Below are 25,006 nucleotides of genomic sequence, written 5' to 3'. Positions count from 1 at the left end.
GAAAAGCTTCTAATAGGAGCTTTTTCTTTAGAGGATTAGGTAAAACTATGTTCAATGACTATTATGTCTCTAATAATAATACTACCTATGTATATTAAAATGGGTCTTTCGTTGAGCTTCTAACAAGTGAATAAAGTAAAACAACAAAAGGAAGCTCCCTAACTTTCTTTCAACTCTTGTTGTAGCCATGGCGAGAAAGAAAGGGGGCCAAAAGAGAGGTTTGACATCGGAAAACGACAGCTACACAAGAGGTCGTGGAGGCCATGAAGGGAGCTCTTCCTCTTGGTGCGCCCAAGGAGCCAGGCGTGAAGAAGATGGTGTGGTTCAAGTGTCAAGGGTTGGGACATGTAGTTCGAAACTGCCCTAATCGTACCATGGTGACAAGGGAAGAATACTATAACTTCTTGGTACAAAGCAGGATGGAAGAGAGTGAATCAACACACTATGTAGAAGCACCACACGACATAGGGGGTATAACTAGTGAGGAGTTTTGGACCAATCAAGCCAAGTGTAGTCCAGAAGAGGCGCATGAAGTGTTGGTGTTAAGAAGGTCCTTGTTGGCAGAGTTGCAAGATGAACAAAGGCAAAGTATTTTTCATTCAACTTGCTTAGTAAAGGATCAAGCTTGTTCCTTTATCATTGATAGTGGATCATGTACCAATGCTTGTTCCTTAACTATGGTGGACAAGATGAAATTACCTACAAGAAAGCACCCTAACTCTTACAAACTCAACTGGTTAAATGATGAAGGTGGTGTGTGGGTGAGAAAGCAAGCCTTGGTTAATTTCAAGGTGGGTGAATATCATGATGAGCTATGGTGTGATGCCATCCCTATGACAGCATGTTCATTACTACTTGGGAGGCCATGGCAAAGTGATAGGTTTATGCTTCATAATGGCAAGACTAATGAGTATTCAGTTCTCATGGGTGCTAGGTGTTTGATACTCGAACCTTTGCCTCCAAAAAGCATGCTTCCACGCAAGGTAAAGGGAAGAGGAAGCAAGATGGAGCTCATGTGTGTGTGAGTTCGTGCCATGGTGAAGTCCTAAAAACAACAAGCAACAAGAATGAAGGTAGGCAACAAGTACTATAACTACGCAAAGACACTAAGTTGGACCTAGGAGACAAGGTGTGGTTGTCACTTGCAGGTCAAAAAACTTCATGTGAGTCACAAGAATGGAGAGTCTATGGATGAAGGTCCCTTTGAAATTGTTGAAAAGATAGGTTATGAAACGTGCAAGGTGTTGCTAGGAGATGGCATATGTGCAACGTTTCCTTCATGTGACTTAGTCCCATGCTTCGAAGACTAAAACTTGTGGTCAAGTTTTTTCCTACAGGGGGAGTATGATGCGTGGCTAAGGTCATTTAGTGAAGAGTATTATTTCTATTAGGACATCTATGTAGTGTCCTAGTTTTGTTAGGAGACTATGTAGTCTAATTGCTTTTTAATTGCTTTAATTTGAGTATTTGAGTGATGAATTCCTTTGTCATTGAGTGTTATTAGGAGTCTTACTTTGGTTTATCTTTATTCTAGGCGTGTGGATTTTAGATAAGTTTGTTATTTATCTTTATCCTTTAAGCTTTACTAGTTTTAATAAGTATGGAGTCTTGCAATATAAATAGCCTATTTCGACCATCATAATAAAAAAAGAGATTGCTTGAGTTTAATTTATTCCTTGTGGAATTAAAATTTTAGGAGAGAATCCAAAGTTTTAGCAGTGAATGCACCCCGAGTTATTATCAACCTTGGCTAGGAAATGATAATTTCATATCTTGTTACTAAGTTTCGAAATCTTTAACCATCACACGTGAGTGTTATGATCAAAGAGTTCGAACCTAAATTTTGAATAAGCATTCAAGATTCACTTTCTTGGTTCAAGACTCAATCAAGAAACAATAAAGATACATTCTTTTATTCAAGATTCAATCAAGAAACAATAAAGAATCAATCTTTAAATCAAGAACTTGAATATAGCCTTCAATTTCACATCATGCTTAACCAATCTCTAGGTGGGAAATTGTTGGCTTTGGTAGAGATGGGTGAAACAAGCAAGGCACGAGGAAGAAGAAGTGAAGAAGAAAAAGCAAGAAGGCTACCAACCCAGCAGCCCAGGCGAGCTCCCTGTTGGCTCGAGCGCGTAGTTCAACCCAGACAAGCGATTCTTGGCCAGGACAGATGGTCCATGTTCTGTGGTTTATTTTCGTTTAGGCAAAATGTTGTGTGACCTTGCACTCAGGCGGGCGACTTTGCTCGGTTGGGTGATTCTTCGGGCTATCCCGGGCAGCCCAAACTACATGTATTTTTTTAGCGGGTTAAGTTTTAATCATGGCCCTTGGATTCCTTTTAGTTGTAGGATTATAAATACCATATTTTCTTGTTTTAGGAAGAGTGACACAAGATCTCAAAGTTGAAACTTGATATCTCATATTTTTCAGGGGTTTAGGAGAGAGAGAGTTTGTGGAAGATTTGTATGCTCACCATTGTTTTTCATTGATTTCATATTGGAAGTTTGTGGGTTTTTCTCCCGGAGCTCCGGTTTTTCCAGCTTAAATTGGTGTGTTCTTAATTTTTTTCTCTTTCTTTTATTGCTTTACTTGGTTGTTATTTCAATTTTTTCATGCTTCTTCTTAATTATTATTGATTGCACAAACTAGTTAGCACTTGTTTCTAAATCACATTAAGTTACAATACTACAATATATACCACGATAGCAATGAAACTTTTGAGGTGAAATTTAATATTATTTTTATGATACTATAATATATAATGACACATATAGATATATAGCTAGAAGATAATTCATCGATGTAAGTCCTATTGACTATCAATCGTAGAATAATAGCAAACAATAATAGAATATCAAATAAGAAAGCAGGAAAGAACACACCAGAACTTTTACGTGGAAACCCAAGAACTGGGAGAAAAACCACGAATATGCATTAGGAATCAATGAATGTTTGAGAAAGATTACAAAAGCGCTCAAGAATTCTCTCTAAAGATTTTTTCTCTCTCAAATATGTGCTTAATGATGAAGAATACATTAATGACGTAATTAGGGCACCTATATATACCCCCACTAAAGAAAACGCGTAACCAACCCGCGTAAAATTAAGCCCCGCCCGATCAGGTCGGGCGAGACCCGACCGATCAGGCGACTGACGCCAAAGATAGAACTGCTCCCGGGCCCGATCGGACGTGATGGCCCGATGCCATCGGGCGAGACATCGCTTCACTCTTCCTTTGCATCGATGCGAGCCCGATCGGGCGAGGACGCCCGACTCATAGTTCGGTCCTCCGCCCGATCGGGCGAGATGGCCCAAAGCCATCGGGCGAACTCACAAATCCACCAAACTGCCAGTTTCGTTGTTATGTTGCGGGCCCGATCGGGCGACTACCTCTTTCCTCCGTTTGACGCATTTCTTCTTCTACGCAACCTTTCTCCACCCTCATACACCCCATGAGCTTCATATGTACCATATACGCAACAATCTCCCACTTGGAGATAGGTGTAAGTGAAGAAAAAAAACTCCATACCTTCATCATCTTCTCATTCATCTCAACTCATAATCCACCATCTTCGCCATCAATCAACGAAGACCAACTAAGGTCCTGCACAACCTTAGTTTATCACAACTCACACTCTTAGTGAGCATATCTGCTAGATTCTTAGAACCCAAAACGCCTACAAATGTGTTTAGTCCTACAATGATACATGGGATTCTTAGCCAAATGCACTGCACTTTGACTATCACTGTAAAGTATCACCTTTTCCTGTTTAATGCCCATCTCCTCATGAAAACCAATCAACCATACCATCTCCTTACCTGCCTCCGACATAGCCACATATTCAGACTCTGTAGTAGACAAAGAGATACACTTCTGTAACTTAGACATCTAACTCACTGCAGTACCGCCCACAGTAGAGACATATCCTGAAGTGCTTTTGCTTGTATCGATATCTCCACTGAGATCAGCATCAACATAACCCTCTAGCTTTACTCCCTTCTGCCAGAAACAAAGCCTCTTGAAGTGTCCTTCAAATACCTTAATAACCACTTTACAGCCTCCCAATGTTTCTACCTGGATTTGAAACAAACCTACTAACAACTCCCACTGCAAAAGCAATGTCTAGTCGTGTGCACACCATGGCATACATCAAGCTACCAACAGCTGAAGCATAGGGAACAGTGGCCATCCGCTCCTTTTCTACTTTTGTAGTTGGTGAATGCTCCATTGTCAATTTGAGATCACTAGGAAGTGGTGAATTTCTGGGTTTAGCATCTCCTACATTAAACCTCTTCAGCACCTTAAGAATATAATCCTCCTGAGACAATTTCAACATTCCAGTAGACGTGTCCCTGAAAATCTTCATGCCTAAGATTTGTGTAGATTCAACCAAATCCTTGATCTCAAATATTTGTGACAGCTTTCCTTTCACTCCATTTATCACTTCCATACTAGTACCAGCAATCAGCATATCATCAACATACAGAAGTAAATAAACATAGTCATTTTCATACCTCTGAAAGTAACAGTAATGATCACTATCAGCTCTCTTGAACCCACTGCTACACATGAATGTGTCAAACTTTATATACCACTGTCTAGGAGCCTGCTTCAGTCCATATAAGCTCCTCTTGAGCTTGCACACCAAGTTCTCCTTCCCTTGAACTTTAAAGCCATCTGGTTGCTTCATGTAAATTTCCTCCTCCAGATCACCATGTAGAAACGCAGTCTTAGCATCCATCTGTTCTAAGAACAAATTTTCAGCAGCAACAATAGCCAACAAGATACGAATAGTAGTTAACTTCACAACAGGAGCAAATATTTCATTATAATCTATACCCTCCTTTTGTGGGAACCCCTTTACTACTAATCTCGCCTTATACCTGACACTTCCATTAGGCTCTTTCTTTAGTCTGAAGATCCACTTGTTGCTAAGTGCTCTCATACCTTTAGGTAATGCAGACAACTCCCATGTCTGATTCTTTTCCAGTGACTTCATCTCATCTTTCATGGCTAGCTCCCACTTAGATGAATCAGTCGAACTTATTGCTTCCTTGTATGATTCTGGTTCACCTGCATCAGTTAGTAACAAATAATACATAGAAGGTGAATATCGAACAGGTTTTTTGGACACCCTTGCGGATTTTCTCAAGTCAACTTGAGAGACAATTCTCCCTGTACTAGAACTGGAGCCTCTTGGTTGTATGACAATTGTACCCTATGAATTACCAGACTGTGAGATATCTGACTCCTCAGAATCAGACCCTGCAGGAGTGTGAACTTCATCTCTATGTTGCTCACCCAATTCTGGAACAATAACATCCCTAACATCAATGCCACTTATCTCCACAATCTCCTTCTCCTGAACTCCCACTACTTCAGTAATCTCAGATTTATCACCAAATACGTCCTTATACAACTTTGTCTCATCAAATGTGACATCACGTTGTCTCAAAATCTTCTTACCTTTTGGTTCCCAACATCGATATCCATACTTCTCAGAACCATACCCAATAAAATAATATTTAACGGCTTTTGGGTCTAACTTGTCACGTTTCTCAGATTGAACATATGCAACACAACCAAATAGTTTTAGAAAAGTAAGATTTACCTCCTTTCCACTCCAAACCTCCTCTGGTAATGTGAACTCTAAAGGAACTGATGGTCCTCTATTGATCAAATAAGCTGCTGTACTAACTGAATCTGGCCAGAAAGTCTTAGGTAACCCTGCATGCAACCTCATACATCTAGCCCTCTCAGTCAGTGTCCTGTTCATCCTCTCTGCAACTCCATTCTGTCGTGGTTTCCCTGGAACTGTCCTCTTCAGAATTATACCGTTCTCCTTACAGAGTTTTGTGTACTCTGTCAACTCATACTCACCTCCATTATCATACTAAATGCACTTAATCTTTATTCCAGTTTGATTTTCGACCTCAACTTTCCACTTCTTGAAGGTCTCATGAAGCTCAGATTTCTTCTTCATGAAGTAGACCCACACCTTCCTGCTGTAGTCATCAATGAAAGTAACAAAATACTGTGAGCCTCCAAGAGATCTGGCTGGTGAAGGACCCCACAAGTCAGTGTGCACCAATTCTAGCTTCTCAGTTTTCAACTCTTTCTTAGCTTTTGTGAAAGTCACCTTTTTCTGCTTGCCATAAACACAGCTCTCACAAAATTCCATGTCAACTGATTTCAACCCTGACAACTTGCCACTTGAAGCTAAAATCTTCATCCCTTTTTCACCCATATGACCAAGTCTAGTATGCTATAACTTGGTCTCATCAACTGTAGCTGCACCAATCATGTTTGTACACCCTGCAATAGTGTATAGGGTTCCCATCTTAGTACCTTTAGCCAAAATCATGGAACCTTTGGAAATCTTCCACTTTCTCTCACAGAACACAGTTTTGTAGCCACATGAGTCCAGTTGACTCACAGAAATCAGATTCTTTGCTAGGCCTGGAATGTACCTAACATCATGCAGTTTTATAGTTCCTCCATTCGTAGTCCTGACAACCACATCTCCCTTCCCCATTATATCCAAGGTCTTATCATCGGCAAGATGGACCTTTCCTAACTTCTTTGCCTTGAAGTCCTGAAACAGCTCCCTCATGGGTGAAGAATGAAATGATGCCCCCGAATCTAGGATCCACGACTCTATAGAACTATCAACACTCAAAACCAGAGCATCCTCAACCTCATTCAATGCAGAAAATATTGATGAGTTATCACTATCCTCCTGTCTCTCATTATGATCAGATTTTCCACCCTTCTTCTTGGGATGTGGACAATCCCTCTTTCAATGACCCTTCTCACCACAATTCCAACAGGTAAAATTTGCTCTGCCCTTAGACTTACTTCGCCCCCTTGACTTTGATATCCCTTGTGAATTCTTCCCTTTCCCTTTTGTTTTCCCCTCCCTCTACCCTCTGCACTGTATGCTCCAGATGATTCTCCACTCTCTTTCCTTCGAATGCTCTCAGTCAAAATAAGATCACGGATAACATCATAAACCAATTTCTCTTTACCAGAGGAATTACTAACAGCAGTAACAACAGTTTCCCAAGCAGTTGGTAAAGAGGACAACAAAATTAAAGCTTTCACTTCATCCTCAAAAGCAATATTAACAAACGATAACTGACTTATTATAGAATTAAATTCATTAATTTATTCAGCAGCAGAACTACCATTATTCATCTCTAAATCAAATAGACGGCGCATCAGATATACCTTATTCATAATCGAGGGCTTCTCATACATATCAGACAGAGCTTTGATCAATCCAGCCGTTGTTTTGATGTCCTTAACATTGAACGCCACAGTCCGAGCCAATGTCAAATGCACCACCGCTAGTGCCTGCCTATCCAGTACCTTCCACTTAACCTCTTCAATGTCAGCAGGCTTTTCAGACAAAGGTTGATACAGATTTTTCTGATATAAGATGTCCTCTATTTGCATCTTCCAATATCCAAAATTTGTCCCATCAAACTTCTCAATTCTAATCTTTGAATCCTCCATTGTTAATTATTCTAGATCTAGACAATAATCAAACCTAGCTCTTGATACCACTTGTAAGTCCTATTGACTATCAATCATAGAATAATAGCAAACAATGATAGAATAGAAAATAAGAAAGCAGGAAAGAACACACCAGAACTTTTACGTGGAAACCCAAGAACTGGGAGAAAAACCACGAATATGCACTAGGAATCAATGAATGTTTGAGAAAGATTACAAAAGCGCTCAAGAACTCTCTCTAAAGCTTTTTTCTCTCTCAAATATGTGCTTAATGATGAAGAATACATTAATGACGTAATTACGACACCTATATATACCCCCACTAAAGAAAACGCGTTTTCGGAACCAACCTGCGTAAAATTAAGCCCTATCGGGTGTGATGGCTCGATGCCATTGGGCGAGACATCACTTCACTCTTCCTTTGCATCGATGCGGGCCCGATCGGGCGAGGACGCCCGACTCATAGTTCGGTCCTCCGCCCGATCGGGCGAGATGGCCCAAAGCCATCGGGCGAACTCACAAATCCACCAAACTGCCAGTTTCGTTGTTCAGTTGCGGGCCCGATCGGGCACCCTTGCCCGACCCGATCGGGCGACTACCTCTTTCCTCCGTTTGACGCATTTCTTCTTCTAAGCAACCTTTCTCCACCCTCATACACCCCATGAGCTTCATATGTACCATATACCCAACAATTGATCCCCTAGAGAATTGTCAAGTAGCTTTTTTGCTCTAAAAAGGATGTGAAACTCGTGCTCACCGATTGAAGAGGTGGACAATGTTGGCCTTGAGCCTTGAAGGGAGGATTGTGAAATTTTCCGCGCGCAAGCTCCTACAAGCCACAAGGGACTAGGGAGTGCCTTTGGAAAACATCATGGATTTTGATTTTTGTTCATGGTAAAAATGTCGGCAAAGGTAGAAGAACTCCTTCAATGGTCACAACTCATATGGGCAGATGGGCTTGCAAGTATCCTAGGTTTTTGACGTGGTTCTGCAAGTTTTGCGGTTTATTGCTTGTTTGCTACCAAGTTTCCATATCGTAGATGGTTTGGAATTATAGCGTTCTATTTCCTATTCTATTGTAAATGATTATTGATTAACAAAATTGTGTCTTAATGGATTACAAATCTTTTTAGAGGCTAGTATAAAGTTTTTCTTAGAAAGGGGTCTCTATGCATCATCTACATATAGGGGGTTTGGGGTCGTTGTTTGTTGGTTGGACGAGTAAGAGATGCAAACATTATTAGGAGATTTTGTAGGGTTCTTGTTTTGAAGGTATGATGTACAGTGTCATAACACATTTGAGTGTCACACGTTGATAAAGGTAGAGAGATGAGTTGATTTTATAAAGCAAAGAGACTACTCTCTTTATTGTCATATGGTTTTAAGGTGTAACCTCCTTAGTTTTGTGAATTAGATTATTTCTCTTTATGATGGTTGCGGCTCAAGCCCATACTTAACATAGAATCATAGTCAAGCCTACAGTTCGGACAGTTAACTTTGGGCAAATTGAAAGAAAAAAAAAAAGACATGATATATAGCGCAGAGCACATGTGAGCATTCCAAATTGATAAAAGAAGATATAGATGAGTTAAATTTATAAGGCAAAGGAAATCGATTAGTATATTGGTGGTTCTTTTTCCTTTTTTTGTTAGTGAGAGGTATTGTAATGTATGTAATTTGTTGTAATCTTTAATTTTCACACCTTAGATTTATCGTATTTTGTATTGTTTGTGATTCCTCTCATATCCTTTCATCATAAGTTATACTTCCTCCGTTTCTAAATAAGTGCAACATTTGCATAGTGTTTACTATTCATAGTTTAAACTTTAATTAGCTTTGGTGATTTACATTTTAGGAAAAACATAGTCAAGTGGGATCTTGTTCGATTCATTTGAATGTGAATTTTTTTAATATCAACTTTTCATAAGTTTTACTTATTGGTAATTGAAGATATTAATGGTTAAAATAATGCATTGGCAAACGTAAAAATAAGAAGTGTTGCACTTATTTAGAAACGGAGGAAGTACGAGGCATCTAAACCTTTGCCTTGGGTGTATCTATTTCTAGGTACCCTTGAGTGTATAGATGTATGAATTTGTAATGCACTCCCTTTATTCCTCACATGATTGTCTATCTTCAAGTTTTCAAGAAGCATTTGATGGTCAATTAGTTATACACTGTAAATGTAAAAGTCAAATCTTTTAACTAAAAAAAAAAGGAAGTATCATTTTCAAATGATAAAGTAAAAAAAAAAAAAAAGTAACTTCTCACTCTCTCTAAAAAAAACTCTAACTCCTCTATTAGTCGCAAGGGTTGCTATCGTAATCTCTTTTATGGCGGTAAGTCCCAAAGCCATCTTTAATTCCTTAGTTTTTAATTATTTAGTTATTAATAATCCTCCTTTTATTTCTTTATGAGGGTTTTTTCCCAATTTTTGAATTCGTTCTCTCATTTAGTGGTAGTTTGCAGTATGATTTTCTTTTCTTTTCTTATAAAAGATTAGTATTTGGTAATTGTAGTTTGCTTGGAAAATTAATTTCTTTGATTGTTCGTTTAGCAAGGAATAAAGATCTAGGGTTTCGTAATCACTATAAGTATCTATAGGATTACATAAGTATTTTCACCCAAACGACTAGCATCACTGGGCCTTAAGTCGAATTAGTGTTGTCACATATTGTAATGCTTGCTGAAGTTTTTTATTAAGGTTATTGTTGATCGATTCTGCTATGTACTTAGTTTTAAGGTGTTATGTATTTTTGTTGGAGTTTTATATTTCTTAAAAATTATTCGTAAATACTACCTGACTTTATATTATCAGTTAAATTCTATTTCTGAAAAAACAAAAGCAAAACAAATTATAGTTCTTTATTATAAAACTAGTTTTGGGACCCGTGCAAAAATGCACGGGAAGTGATTTGCTTAATAAGACAGAATTTTCAATGAAACCAATAGCAGACAACAAATATTGTAATGAAAGAATAAGTAAAAGTTATATTAACAAACATTACAAAAATGTGTATGAAGTTATACATTTTGGAACACTTCCTTATAAACAACATTTGTGGTTGTTTTGGACACATTATTCTCTTTATCACAAATAAGAATTTGAAGTCCTTTTTTGCTCGTGACTCGGGAAATAGCGACATATAGCTGACCATGACTGAAAACAGGCCTTGGTAAATACAACCCGACGTGCGACAATGATTGTCCTTGACTTTTATTTATTGTCATCGCAAAACACACAGTCAAAGGAAATTGCCGTCTTTGAAATCTGATAGGAAATTTTGTTGAGTCGGACGGTGTTAGTGTCATTCGTGGGATGAATACCTTGTCACCAACATTGCTCCCTGAAATGACAGTAGCTTCAATCACTCGATTGCCTAAATGCTTGACTATCAGCCTCGTGCCATTACACAATCCAGATGTCTGATCAATATTACGAAGCAACATGATAGGCGCACCAACTTTTAACTTAATACTATGATTTGGCAGGCCTGAGCACTTTATTGTGTTTAAGAATTCAGTAGAATATATATCATGAGCCCCTAAGTTCCCTTCATCTTTACTAATTGCATCACAACTCAAGTAAATTTTCTCATCACCTGGAATTGTGGATAACACATGATCATTTACCTTCTCAACTATTTCATTAGTTGGAGCTAGAATTGCTCTTTCTTGGAAGTATTTGGCTTCCCAAAGGTGATCAGTGAGTGAAGGGTATGTGCTGTCGACAATCGATGATATGGGGTCATCTCCACCGTCTATAAGAATATCTTCAGTGATTTCAATATCGACTTCTCCATCATTGGGCCCTCCAGCTCTGCCATCACCAACGCTTAGTATCCATTCTGAGAAGTCCCTTATTTCATTAGCGGTAGACGAAGAAGAACATGATTGAAGTCTCATATTGCGTGTCAACTTCAAAACCTTACATGAATCCCATAGAAACGAAGAGTTCAAGGTCGCAAATACTATATCTTGCCTTGTACCCTTGGGTATAACAGGCAGAATCTGTCTTAAATCACCACCAAAGACAACAACTTTACCTCCAAATGGTCGATGCAAATTATCTCGATCAACAGCTTGCATAATAGCCTTTAAACTCATATCAAGTGCTTCAAAGCAATATTTGTGCATCATTGGTGCTTCATCCCAGATAATTAGCTTTGTTCTCATGAGCAATGCAGCTAAGTCAGAACCAGGCCTAATAGGTACACACGTAGAGTTTTCACAAACATTGAGTGGAAGCCCGAACCTTGAATGAGCGGTTCGACCTTTTGGAAGAAGTAGGGACGCAATTCCACTTGATGCTACTGGCAAAATAATTTCACCCATCTTCCTAATTGCAACACACAATGTCCTCCAAATTTATGTCTTACCCGTGCCTCCATATCCGTATACAAAAAACACACCTCCTGATTGGCCATTAACAGAGTGCATTATTTCGTTGAAAACCATTAGTTGTTCTTCGGTTAGACAGGGAAACAGTTTGTCATATTCTTGAATTAATGAGGGTATGTCATATGAAAGCTCATCCGCTATTAGCTTATATTGACCTCTAAACACGACTAATTCATCTGGAAATGGCATCTCACTGAATTTTCGAAGACTACTGCCATTACTTTGAAGTTTAGCTTCAATATCTGCCAGTGCAAACGCTTGAATTTGTTCATCAGTTAGAGTTAAATCTGCAACGCGATAAAGAAGATTTAATATTAGCTGCCTTCAGATATGTCATCGTGATCTTTTTTTCGTTGAACAATTATTAAACATGCAAGTAAGCGATAAAAAAAAGTAAGTATGCATAGTACTGTAGCATGTACCTTTCGACCTAGGTGCCCATTCTCGCGTAGGTTGTTTCCAAACAAATTTTGTGGGGAACTCTACATACGTCAACTATCTTGCTTCTTCATACTTTTGGTTGCATTCCATCCACGATAAAAACTTTGTCTTATCAACATTAGGTCTATCAAGTACATCTTCCACGTCCATCTGGTCAATGTAGACGACTGTTTGCTCCCCAGGTAGATGGAAACTCAATCTCTCAACAGCAGGGGTTCGATGGTGAATAGGAAATCCATATATCCTCCACACTGCCTCACAAGCAGATATGTAACGGCAGTCGTAATACATTTTAATCTCATCAATCTTTTGTGGATCATCGCTGCTATTTCTGTTTTGATAAGCAGCAGTCGTTACTCTACCGTAACCCTTATTTATGTACTTGAACAAATACTTTATCGATCTGGATTGATTGCACCATTCAAATTTTATATGGGCACGATACTTACGAAGCAGTTGTGGATTATAAGGAACAACAAACCTATTATCAAGATGCACTCCGTTTTTCTCAACCGAGGTTCCGTTATCTCTTCTTCTATAAACTGGATATCCTTCCTCATCAACCTTTGTTTCGTCAATAAATCTTTTAGGAAAATGCTTTGTGCACTTATTTTGATCCATGCAAGGTGCATTAGTGTTAGAGGGACCACATGGACCATGTAGCATCATTTCCGTAACAGTCTCATATAAATCCAGATCCTCAATTGGATCTGGTAACTCAGCGCATATAATCTTGTCAATATCGCTTGCCTGTGGATATTTGTCAGCGGGGTGCAGGAAAAGAAGTATATGAGCATGCGGAAGGCCACGCTTTTGAAACTCAACTGTATAAACAACTGGAGAAAAAAGAAAATATGTATGTATCATTATTTGAACAACCTTATAAGTAGACCAACTAATCTTGAATGTGTAAAATGTTTTGTAAAGTAGTATGAAATTCAATTAATTCAAAAGAATATATATTAAAGATGAGAAAAAGATGTAGAAATCAGCATCATTATACCGCATTTGATTTATACGTACCAGCTTTAACTCGGCCAAATATCTCATTCTCCTTTAAGTCTTTAACCAATTGGTCGAGCTTCATTTTAAAGACTCGACAGATGATATCCGGTCTGTCCTCGGGTCTAAGTCCCCTTTGTTGAACGAATATGCTTATTTCTGGCCATTTAGCATTACACGTAAAGGTTATAAACAAATCTGGATAACCATACCATCTATAAATTGCCATTGCATCCTGATAGTTCTCTCTCATGTAGCTATATCCACCTGTGAATGACGCTGGTATAACAACGCGATTGCCATTGGAAGATCCCTCTGTATCACCTCTTTCCACAGCCCCTCTTAAATTCTTCACATTATCTGATCTTAAACTTTGTTGGTTATTCTTTAGAAAGGAGAGCCTCTCTGCCTCAATCATAGTGTAGCCGTCAACCAAAAATTGTTGATACAACCGACGACATAATAACAAAGTATCAGCTTCATGTTCACGATCTTGCATTCTGTATGCAAACCACTCAGGCATAGTAAGTCGTTCTCTTTTATTCGTAGAACTACTTGATGCGGTCTTATCTCTATGCATAACATCTACTCGATATCCATCTTCCCCATATGGGAAAATCAGTGGATATTGTAACGGTAAATACGATGGGTGAAGCTCAGATATCTGCCTTAATCTTCCATTTTTCCTTTGGACTACTATATCCCTCTAATCTCTTGTATCAATGTCTCCAACTATAAGCGCGGCCACTTCGGATGTTGTTGGAAGGTTATAAATCCTTCCTTCAGAATCCCTTCTTCCAATTAGCCTAAGTTTTAAGTCTTCGCCGTTGTTTGATTCGAAACGATCTCTAGCCATTCTAAAACTCTTGGCCAATGGGTTATGCTGATCAATCATATCCTTCAATTGTGCAACGACACGATCTTCAAATTTATTAGGGTCTTTAGAACTGAAGCAATATAGTACGTTCAAACGTTAGCATTGCTTTATTATGAATGAGGATGTATATATTACATTTAATACAAATGACATGTTCAAATATTTGCAGTAAAATAGCACGATACCTTGCCGCATTCATCCTATTGTGAACCTCTTCTTCAATGTCATATATGTATAGTTGAGAGAATTTAGGACGTGCTCCATCGTTCGGCAACAAACTGCCTATCAGGTGATGATTTTGACCTCCAATCTTGTATGTATATGGACCACGACCATGAGTAGTTGGTGCAATTATTCTACCTCCCATAGAAGTGAACGAATACATCATGTTATACCCCCTAATATTATTAAGGAAGTGCGCACTTCTACTATGTCTCTTCTTCAATAGATCTTCCAAAAGTTGGGGTGGACGCTTAAGTAAAGGTAATTGCACTTTTCCTTGCATGCAACACATCCCAAACTTTGGTCGTCCATTCTTATTTCGTTTGTTTACTCGTTCACCAAACTACATTTGTGCTCCACAGAACTCGCAAACACAAGTGGAATCTCCAAAATCTGAATAACCTTCTACAGTAAAGAAACAATTATAACTTTAAATAGTATTTTATATGAACTTGTTAACATGATAGTATAATATGTAAGTCTAATAACGCACCATTGACTGCAATGTCACCATCATTACATGCCTCTACAAAAAGGATATATGATACGTATGCGTTATAGGATTTACATGTGTTCTTATTTAAAAATTGAGTTAAAAAAAAGAACGATATAACAAAGAATATACCAAAATAATATATGCCTTACTGCATGACTTATACCTGGACCAATTATTTCTGCTCGCGCATTAGAATTTGAATAGTTGTCAACATGCATATCATTTCCTTCAACATCATTGTCATCTGTATATAAACTATTTGTTTTAATGCATAAACAAAGAAGTTTAATAACTGTATAATTTATCTGCCTACTATTTATGGTGCTGTATTAGTTAATTAATATTTACTATAACATACCTGGAATGATTCTCTTTGAAACCGATTGAAGGACTTGCTTACTTCGGATAACACGTGTCTTTGATCTAAATGAACTGCATAATGTCATAGGTTGTATAACTTCCGTTGACAGTGGACATGGCGTAGACGCTATGTCATGCGACAATAGGTGATGTTAGTTGGTCACAACGTATTATATATTTATGATCATACTATGCCAAACTGAAATAGTATAAACATGTAATATTTCTAATAGATTAATTTATTACCAGAACTTCGTTTCTCTTCAATTATAAGTTTTCGTTGATGCCTTGCTATCTTTGATGCATGTTCTTTATCTGACGCACATAATTTTTCAAAATATTATTAGATTGTTTATACAGTAACGTTATTAGACAAATTAACAATCAATAAGGGAATAATTTATTATAAACTAACCGATACTAATATCTGTTATAGCACTTAATGGCGATTGAGTTGTGATGTCCACATGACAATTAATATCTTGTGAACTTGAAGATGGTGCACTTGTCGAAAATACTGCATTAAGAGTAATGTTACATTACTATCTTGCAAGTAATACGTTTTCAAAGTAAAATACACTATATACACTCACCATTAGGAATCAGAGTTACGTAAGAATTAGTAGAGAAGTTTATAATTGTCGACGATAAAGGAGATAATCCATTACTTGAGGAAACCGCTTATAATGGCAAGACAATTAAAATGTTAGTTCCATATATAAAAACAAAAGGATAACTAATTATTGTCCAAAATCATTGGATGATATGTGTTAATTACTTAATCTAATTGCGATTTATACCTGATGAAGATCCATTAAGAGGTAAGTTGATTGGCGTGGTGATATTATTTTGTGGTCGTATAGGAGTAGAGGAACGCGTAAATCTTGCACGCTTTTCTAACATAATGAACTTCCTCTTTTGTCTTGCATATTTTTGTTGAGCTTCTTTTGATAACAATTGATTGAGTGAAGGAGTGGTAACTAAAATAAGAAATGTTTTCCACGGAAATAGCATGAATTGGTAGATATATTTTGATCGTTTTGAATTCATATGTACATTCAATGAAATTAATCTTTTAATTCTACTTATGTTATAGTAAGTTGTTCTTGTCAAAGCATAGAAATAAGCAAATTAAAATAGTTAAGTGGTTCATCTAAGAATTACAGTGTAGTATACTAAAAGCGAAATTTGAACTGCCACGTTTGCTCAGTGAATAAACATTAAGTCATTTATATTGTTGATTGACAAATAAAATAATATAAATTTTGTACTCCCTCTGTTTTTTTTATCTTTCTCACTTGGAATCTTGACACTATTCATGCATAGAGAGAATCTTCTCAAATGTTCTCAATTTATAAGAAAAACATAGTCATGTGGGGGTCTTGTTTGATTCGTCTCAATTAGTACTTTATTAATATTCAATCGTTATAATTTTTATTAATATATAATGAAAGATATTTAAGTTTTAAAACGTGCATTGGAAGACGCGCACAGGAAAGTGAGAATGATAAAAAAAACAGAGGGAGTATGAATTAACAATTTTGTTAAATATGTATGAAACAATATTGAATGGATGGTAATAACATATTTATTAGTTTACATAAAATAACACTTATGAATGAAATAAAATTATAATGCTTAATAAGAAGGACATGACATTTCTATATTTTCAAATAAATGTGTAAATTCATAGTATGATTTCCAAGCCCAATATAGATACAAAATTATATATATAACCTGTTTTAAAGCACATTACACATTCCATCTAAACATAACCTTCATATGATACTCTTTATATACTACCTAATACTACCTACCCTAAACCTTAAATACCTAAATATATTACCTACATATAACGTATACCACAGTAACTATAATTTTTTTTTATAACATATTCGCATGATTTATAAATAGTTGCGACAAGAATTATTTATTGAGGATTAATTGATTTATTTAAATTGGCCGTATAATAATATGCATATCAAATCCATAGTAAATGACGTCAATATATACTCTTTATCAACAAAATATAAAATGGTAATCCATAGTTTACATAAAAATAAGATTTCCAACCCCAATATAAATAAAAAATCGATATATATATAACTTGTTTTAAAGCCCATTATACATATCCAACTAAACATAACCTTTAATGTGATACTCCTTACATACTACTTAATACTACCTTAACTAAACATTTAAAACCTTCTAAAAAAAAGAAACACTAAAAACCTAAGTATCAAGATGAGAAACCGAAAATTTACAACAAAATTCATATATATTGCCGCTTCATCTTCTCTTCCTCTCTCTATTCTCTCTCTCTCTCTGTCTCTCTCTCTCTCGAACATTCATCATCTTCTCGTAAAAATGGCAACTTTCCTTTGCCAATATTTCCAGATTTCTTTCAAAGACATTACACAACAAAAAAAAATTAGATGCACAAAAAAGATAGCAGAAATATGAGAAAAAGTTGGTTATTGAAAAGGTTTCTGATTTAATATCAGAAAAGGGGATTTAGAAATTGGAAAAATTATTTTTGGGAAGTTATTATCGCATGCACGACGGATTTGATGTTGATTTCCATTGAAGAAGAAGTGGAGAAACGATTTATTTCAAGGATTGAGGATTTACAGGTGTTGTGGTTTTTTTTTATCAATTTCGTTTTTTTTAATAATTAATAATTCTATATATTCATGAATATATGATAATTTTATAGATCTACAATTTTTCCTTGTTAAAAAACCGAAATTAAAAACATGCATTTATATCCTCAATTTTTATTTTTTTCTGTATTTATTTTCTACGAATATGTATATTTCTTTCGCATGCATCTAAAAAAACAAAAAATAAGTTCAATATCCTAGTATCTGAATATCTAATTTTTGTTTTTCTAGTATCTGAATATCGAATGCATGTCAATTTTTTTTGTTTCGTGTTTATTTTCTATGAATATGTATATTTTTTTTGCATGCATGTCAAAAAATTATGAAATTTATAATAATTCTAAATAGTATTAATATAGTTAAATTTTAATTTTTCTAATTAACCTATATTTCATTAATATATGATTAATTTATCGATCTTAAATTACCTTTGTTTAATTTATTTCCTTTGTTTAGTAATATATTTGAATCTGTTTAATTTTTCACATTAATGTCAAAAAAAAAAACAATTTACAGTTCAATATCCTAGATCGATAAATTAAAGTAAAATAATTACTTTTTGAAAAACAGTAGAATAAATATATATATATTGTGTCATTAATTACAGTTCTATGAATATGTATATTTTCTTCGCATACATGTGACAAAAATGGTGAAATATAAATAATAAGAGTAAATATTATAATATAGGTAAAATTTTGCTTTTTCACTAATTAGTACCTAAATTATTTCATGAATATATGATTAATTTATCGATCTAAAATTACCACTTTATAAAGAACAGTACAATAAAAAGTGCCTGTATATCCTCAATTTAATTTATTATTAGTTTAGTATATATTTCAATCTGTTTAATTTTTCACATGAATGTAAAAAAAAAAAAAAAAAACATGTTATTCATCATAATTAAAGTAGAATAATTACTTTTTAAAAAACAGTAGAATAAATATATTTATTGTATGTCATTACTTACTTATTTGTTAATTATAATTTGCAACATATGTTTATTTCTCACATGCATGTCACCAAAAAACGTTTAGTTAAAGTATATTTATGATTTAATAGATTAATAAATAATCATATATTATTAAAATAATCATATGAAATTTATATGGATATCTACATTTCGCACATGAATGTAACGAAAAATATGGAAAATAATTTATAACTGTATGTAATATCTATGTATAGATATATATATATATAGATATTTATATATATATTAATTAACTATATAAATATATTATTATTAAGATAAATAAGATAATTATCATAATTCAGATGTACGCGGTATATTTCTTAATTACATTGCATGCAAGGTCTTATAATCGGTTTTTATAAACTGTATTGTGATTAAAACTCATTGTTTGAAGCTTTAAAACAGTTAAGTACAACTATCTATATATACAATTTGGGTATCTATATATTACACTACATATAAGTTTATTGCGAATACATGTCGTTCTTTATGTTGCTTATTCATAATTATAGTTAATTTCCTATATAGTTAAATACATAAGTTATGTTTGTCTTTTTCGAGGTTTTGCTTTGGATGCAAAAGATGGTGGCAATTGAAGAAATAATGTGAGAAAACATATCATGATAGTAAGATTAAAAAGGTAGTCTTTTCCTTGCTTCTTTATAATTATTAATAATGATATAATTCATATACACGATAAATTAAAAATATATTCAAATAATTTGACCTATGTATGTTATATTAAGGTATATCATTTGTTTATTTAATGCTTTATTATTGCATAAAATTTCCACAGATATATGCATAATAAAAATGTAAGAAAATAGTTTATATTGTTTCATATCTTCTTCAATCATTGTTGATCTATTTTTAGATTGAACAGAAAATGTTAATATATATATGGGAAATAGTAATACGATCTAACAAATTGTCTTTTGCACTATTATAAATATGCGGTGCAATAGAATACTATCATGACTTCTTTAGTTATAATTCGAAAATATATACACTACAAATATAACAACTTAGCAAAAACCATTAGTATATTACAACATATGAATTATTTTAAATTGAATATGTGGTCCATACATAATAATAAGTATAAATAGTTTTAATACAATGTACCTACAAAATATGTGCTAACATATGTAAGAACTACAATGTCATCTGAATTTTTTTTTTCTTGTATGCACGTCCTCAATCTATAAATATAGTTGATAATATTTATGATATAATAGATTAATAAATAATCGTATATCTTTTAAAAAAATATCGTATTGAGGATATATGGATATCTACATTTCTCACATGAATGTAACCAAAAATATTAAAAATAATTTATAACTGTATATAATATCTATATATCTAAAATAATATATATATATATATTATTTTAAAATTAAAAAGATAATAATTCAAATCTAAGATATAAATTTCGTATTTACATTGCATGCATGGAACCTCATTTATGTTTTTTATAAACTGTATAATTTGTGTATAATTATAATAGACTATATATAAGTTTATATATACAATAAATGTGTTTTTTTTTTTTTGAGGTTTTGATTTGCATGCAAAAGATGGTGGCCATTGAAGAAAATATGTGAGAAAACATATTATGATATCAAGATTAAGAAGGTAGTCTTCCCTTTGCTTCTTTATAATTATTAATAATTACATAATTTATATACATGATAAATTTAAGATATATTCAATTTGATTGACTTATGTATGTTATAGTAAGAACATTACATGATGAATAACTTTATTTCTTTATTAAATGCTTTATTATTCTATACAATTTGCAGAAAATGTTAATATATTGACAAAAATATTGCCTTTATAAATCAACTTACCATTAGAAATGTCAAGTAAAGGTCTTGTTTGGCTTCTACTTCGCTTATCGTTCAAAATTGATTTCCTCCTTTGCATAGCAACTTTAACATCATGAAGTTGATTTGAATTGTTACAAACAAATGGAGTATTGTCACCAATTTCGTTTTCTTTTCCGTAATCTGAATGTTTCTTCACACGTTTATTAGTAGAAGAACTCATTTCTACAATCTATTTATTATTAACGAATAAGAATATGATTTTATTTGAAGGATAAGAACACTGTAAGATTAATTTGTCTAAAGGTGTGAAGAATATATGTACGTTTTTTTGTGGAGATATTATATAGAGTATAGTATGGTAAAGATTCCTTAGTAGTTTTATACCTAACAGTTATTACGAATATAATATAATAGGAATGTTTCAAATTATTTCCGAATCAATCAAAGAATAATTTCCTATTATTAAGCTTTTCAATATCGCGCAACTTTGGAAACAAAATATTACTGATCATATACTAATAACTGTCGCCATTTTAAAAAGTTGATTTGATATGCATTAGAGAACTTTCTTAAATGTGTATAGTTATTTATATATAGGTAATAACGGATGCATTAATAGAAATTGTTTTATAATACCGGATATTTTTTCCTCTCTAAAAATATGTTGTCTAATATTTACTAAATTAGATATTCAGTTTTAAAAATGTGTGTAAGAAGATGTTTAAAATATAAAACATTAGTATAAAAATACATACATATTACTATATACCGTAAAAAAGAAACTTTTTTTATAACATATAACAATGATTTATAAATAGTTGCGACGAGAACTATTTCTGTAGGCGTAAATTGATTCAGGCGAGATATCATAAGTATATATATATATATATATTACTTATATATATATATATATTTATATATATATAATATATAATTATATATAATATATATATATATATATATATAATGTTATTAATGTAATATACTTAAACATTATATATTTAATATTACTTAAACATTATATATATATATATATATTATATATATATATATATATATATATATATATATTATTATTGGATGTATAATTTATAACAGTTAGGTTAAGACATGTTATTTAATGTTTAGTATTTCCTTAAACATTATACAATGAGGATAACCTATATGGCAATCAATGATATATTTAAATTTTTCATAAACAATCATGTCGTAACCACAAGAGTTTTGAAATGAATGTATAGGAGAATAACCAAATCCTGAATAAATATATGCAAATTGTTTAGAAATATAAAACACAACCTAATTACAACGTTCATCTAATAGTCTATAGATAGACTTTATATATAGTTCTTAATTCAGCGACAATATCTAGAGTCCATCTTCTTCTTGAGGCACAACAGACTTGAGTTTCTTGTTAGTTGAAAGCTGCATCCCTAAGCTAAGGGTGAATGTTCATCAAGTAATGTTGCTCTCTTTTGCGGTGTGATGTGGGATAGAGAAGAGTCTGTCTCCGATTGAAAGAGATCCTATTGAATATGTTGAAAAAATAATGGTTGTTAGAAATGCTAAAAAATAATAGATATGTAGATAAATGTGGGTAGACGAAATTAGTTGAAATAGCTAATTATTACCATGTTCTCTTCACATTCTTGCACGCTTTCTGCCTCACTCTCTTTTTTCACAATAAGAGTTCTGTTGAAGAAAATTTACATAAGTAATTACCAATTACTTGTTTACTATAATAAATAATGAAACAAATTGTAAAATCCTTAGAATTAAATCAAATACCTCCAACTTAACATAAAGTTCAAACCACTTGTTAATTAATTCAGGTTCATCGGACGTAGAATTCACAGTGTAGGAATAATTTTGATCAATGCCATTATTATGTGGCACAGTGACCTTAAACAAAAATCTTTTCCCCAATAGACTTTTGAATTCTTCAGGAAACTCATTGTTTTCTACCTACATGTACTTTGATGTTAGTATTTATAAATGTACATAAGAAACCATGTATTATAATTGACAAATAAATAATGTATGATAACGAACCTGATTTTGAGAGGCAACCATTTCTTTTGCTGTTCTACCATCCAATTTGGACACCTCTTTATCAAACATCATAAAAGAAGCATCTCCAGATTTATCAGCAACAATCAATTTTATCTTGAATCTATAAGAATTTTTAAAAATTAACTATTAAACTATAAAAATGTTTCATTTATTGAAACTTGACATTAAATATTAGTGTATACTTTGTTTTTATATTAGTAAATTAGGAAATATAATTACCTTGGTGTTGTACTACGTAACACTACATTCTCCTTTCTACACCGGATGACATCATCTTCCCTAATCACTCCACTCATACATCTGTTGCAATCCATCGTAATACCAACTATACCCAACATCTATGTCCTCTATTGTTGCTAGGCATACGCATACACAAGATTGAGAAATGAAAAAGTATACTAAGGATAATTAGTCATTTTTCTTGTGATGTTAATATATATTGTTGCATGAAATGACAAAATTCTCACCTTTTTCATGTTCATAATGTCGAAAATATCTTTTACATATTATTCTTGCTTCAAAAAGTCATCACTCTCATTCGTCAGTTGAGTTAGTTGGCCAGATATTTGTTGAGTTTTGCAACACATGCTGGAAAACAATCATGTAGCATAATCTTAGACAAATCGTGCTACATGTGTATGCATTTTGTATGGTCCTACTATTTGTATGAGTTTTTTTATTAATAATGCATTTTCCAAGAGATGATTTTCCTATTTATCTAATAATGTACTCAATCTTTCATATGTTCTTATTTTACAACCAAAGTTATTAGCTAATATATAATGTAGACATATTTGTAGGATATCATGCAACAACATAGAGTCCGAAACTTACATATTCGGTGATATGTGATGAAGCGCATGTATAATTTCTTTAACTTTATATGACACAACATAAATTACATTTATATTAATGCTACAATACTGCAATATGTGATCCATAACGTATATTTAATTGGTACAATAAATTAATATAATACTTAGCCATGTTAGTTACTATGAATGAGTAATTATTTTATTCCACCTAATATTAGTTTACTGTTATATGTAATTAATAGTTTAAAGCGATGTAATTTGTTGTTAATTTTAATTGTAATAATTATGTATTTGTATTTGATATGATTAGGTGGAACAAAATACACTCATATTCATAGTTCACCTACATGGTTAAGTACAACTATATTGACATGCTAATGAATATGCTGTTTTATACAAATAATAAGATGTAGTCACAGAATCTCAAATTATATTATTGTGTTAGATAACTTATAATTACATGATATTCTAATACATAGTTGCATGATAAAATAAAGGATTATTCTTGTATGAAATTTATTTTGTTGTATTTTTGAGTGTTAATTAGGGCAATTGATATATAACACTAATCATCGCTAAAACTTTAATTATATAAATGTGGCTGATATGTCATCTATTTAATTGAAAATTAATATAACTTATCTATCTTTAAAAGCAATAATTTCAGATAATTGTGTGTTAATGAACAATCTTGAAGCATATCGAGAATTTTGAACACGAACACCACCTAGTATAAAAAAACAGATAAACAAATTAATATCTAGAACACAAAAAAAAATTTAAATGAATAAAATCGAATCTAATATACTTATAAAATATACGAAATAGTTACGTTAAATTTACAATTTAGTCACTTTTCTTAAAATATCCGGAATAATAAAAGTAAGCCGTGCATTATATTTTACTTTTTGCTTGATTCTTCAATACATACTTAATACATAATTAGTACGAACTTTAAATATAATACACATCTAATACGAAAATTAAAAAGCTAAAAGATATTTAATACGAAAATTCAAATCGAATCTAATATACATTTAAAATATACGAAGTAGTTACGTTAAATTTACAATTTAGTCACTTTTCTTAAAATATCCCGAAAAAAAAGTAAGTCGTGCATTACATTTAACTTTTTGCTTGATTCTTCAATACATATCTAATACATAATTAGTACGAAATTTAAATATAATACAAATCTAATACGAAAATTAAAAAGCTAAAAGATATTTAATACGAAAATTGAAATCTAAGCGTGGATTAAATAAAAGTAAGAATTTACCTTTATACATGATTCGTTTTGCAAACTGTAAGATGACA

General features: G+C 33.1%; 2 protein-coding genes across 2 annotated transcripts; both read right to left on the bottom strand.

Annotated features, from left to right (window-relative positions):
* Nucleotides 1-10,549: 10,549 nt before the first annotated feature.
* Nucleotides 10,550-11,860, bottom strand: LOC125491907 (uncharacterized). The gene is made up of 2 exons (XM_057390981.1): nucleotides 10,824-11,860; nucleotides 10,550-10,739 (listed from the first exon to the last, which is right to left on the bottom strand). Exons 1-2 carry the CDS (start codon nucleotides 11,858-11,860, stop codon nucleotides 10,550-10,552), a joined length of 1,227 nt encoding a protein of 408 aa, XP_057246964.1.
* A 561-nt stretch (nucleotides 11,861-12,421) lies between these two features.
* Nucleotides 12,422-13,892, bottom strand: LOC125494185 (uncharacterized). Its single transcript, XM_048637770.1, has 2 exons — nucleotides 13,391-13,892; nucleotides 12,422-13,203 (listed from the first exon to the last, which is right to left on the bottom strand). Exons 1-2 carry the CDS (start codon nucleotides 13,890-13,892, stop codon nucleotides 12,422-12,424), a joined length of 1,284 nt encoding a protein of 427 aa, XP_048493727.1.
* Nucleotides 13,893-25,006: the final 11,114 nt, after the last annotated feature.

This window comes from Beta vulgaris, chromosome 1, assembly GCF_026745355.1.
Source record: "Beta vulgaris subsp. vulgaris cultivar EL10 chromosome 1, EL10.2, whole genome shotgun sequence".
Lineage (NCBI taxonomy): Eukaryota > Viridiplantae > Streptophyta > Magnoliopsida > Caryophyllales > Amaranthaceae > Beta > Beta vulgaris.
The sequence above is the reverse complement of the archived record's forward strand: the minus strand, read 5'-3'. Positions and strand labels throughout refer to the sequence as shown.

Excerpts from the sequence above, each read along its gene's own strand:
- LOC125491907 (XM_057390981.1), bottom strand. The coding sequence starts at position 11,860 with ATGGGTGAAATTATTTTGCCAGTAGCATCAAGTGGAATTGCGTCCCTA. Across the intron at positions 10,740-10,823 it reads CCACGAATGACACTAACACC|TCAAGGACAATCATTGTCGC; the intron begins GTCCGACTCAAC and ends AATAAATAAAAG.
- LOC125494185 (XM_048637770.1), bottom strand. The coding sequence starts at position 13,892 with ATGCCTGAGTGGTTTGCATACAGAATGCAAGATCGTGAACATGAAGCT. Across the intron at positions 13,204-13,390 it reads ATTTGGCCGAGTTAAAGCTG|TTGTTTATACAGTTGAGTTT; the intron begins GTACGTATAAAT and ends TTTTTTCTCCAG.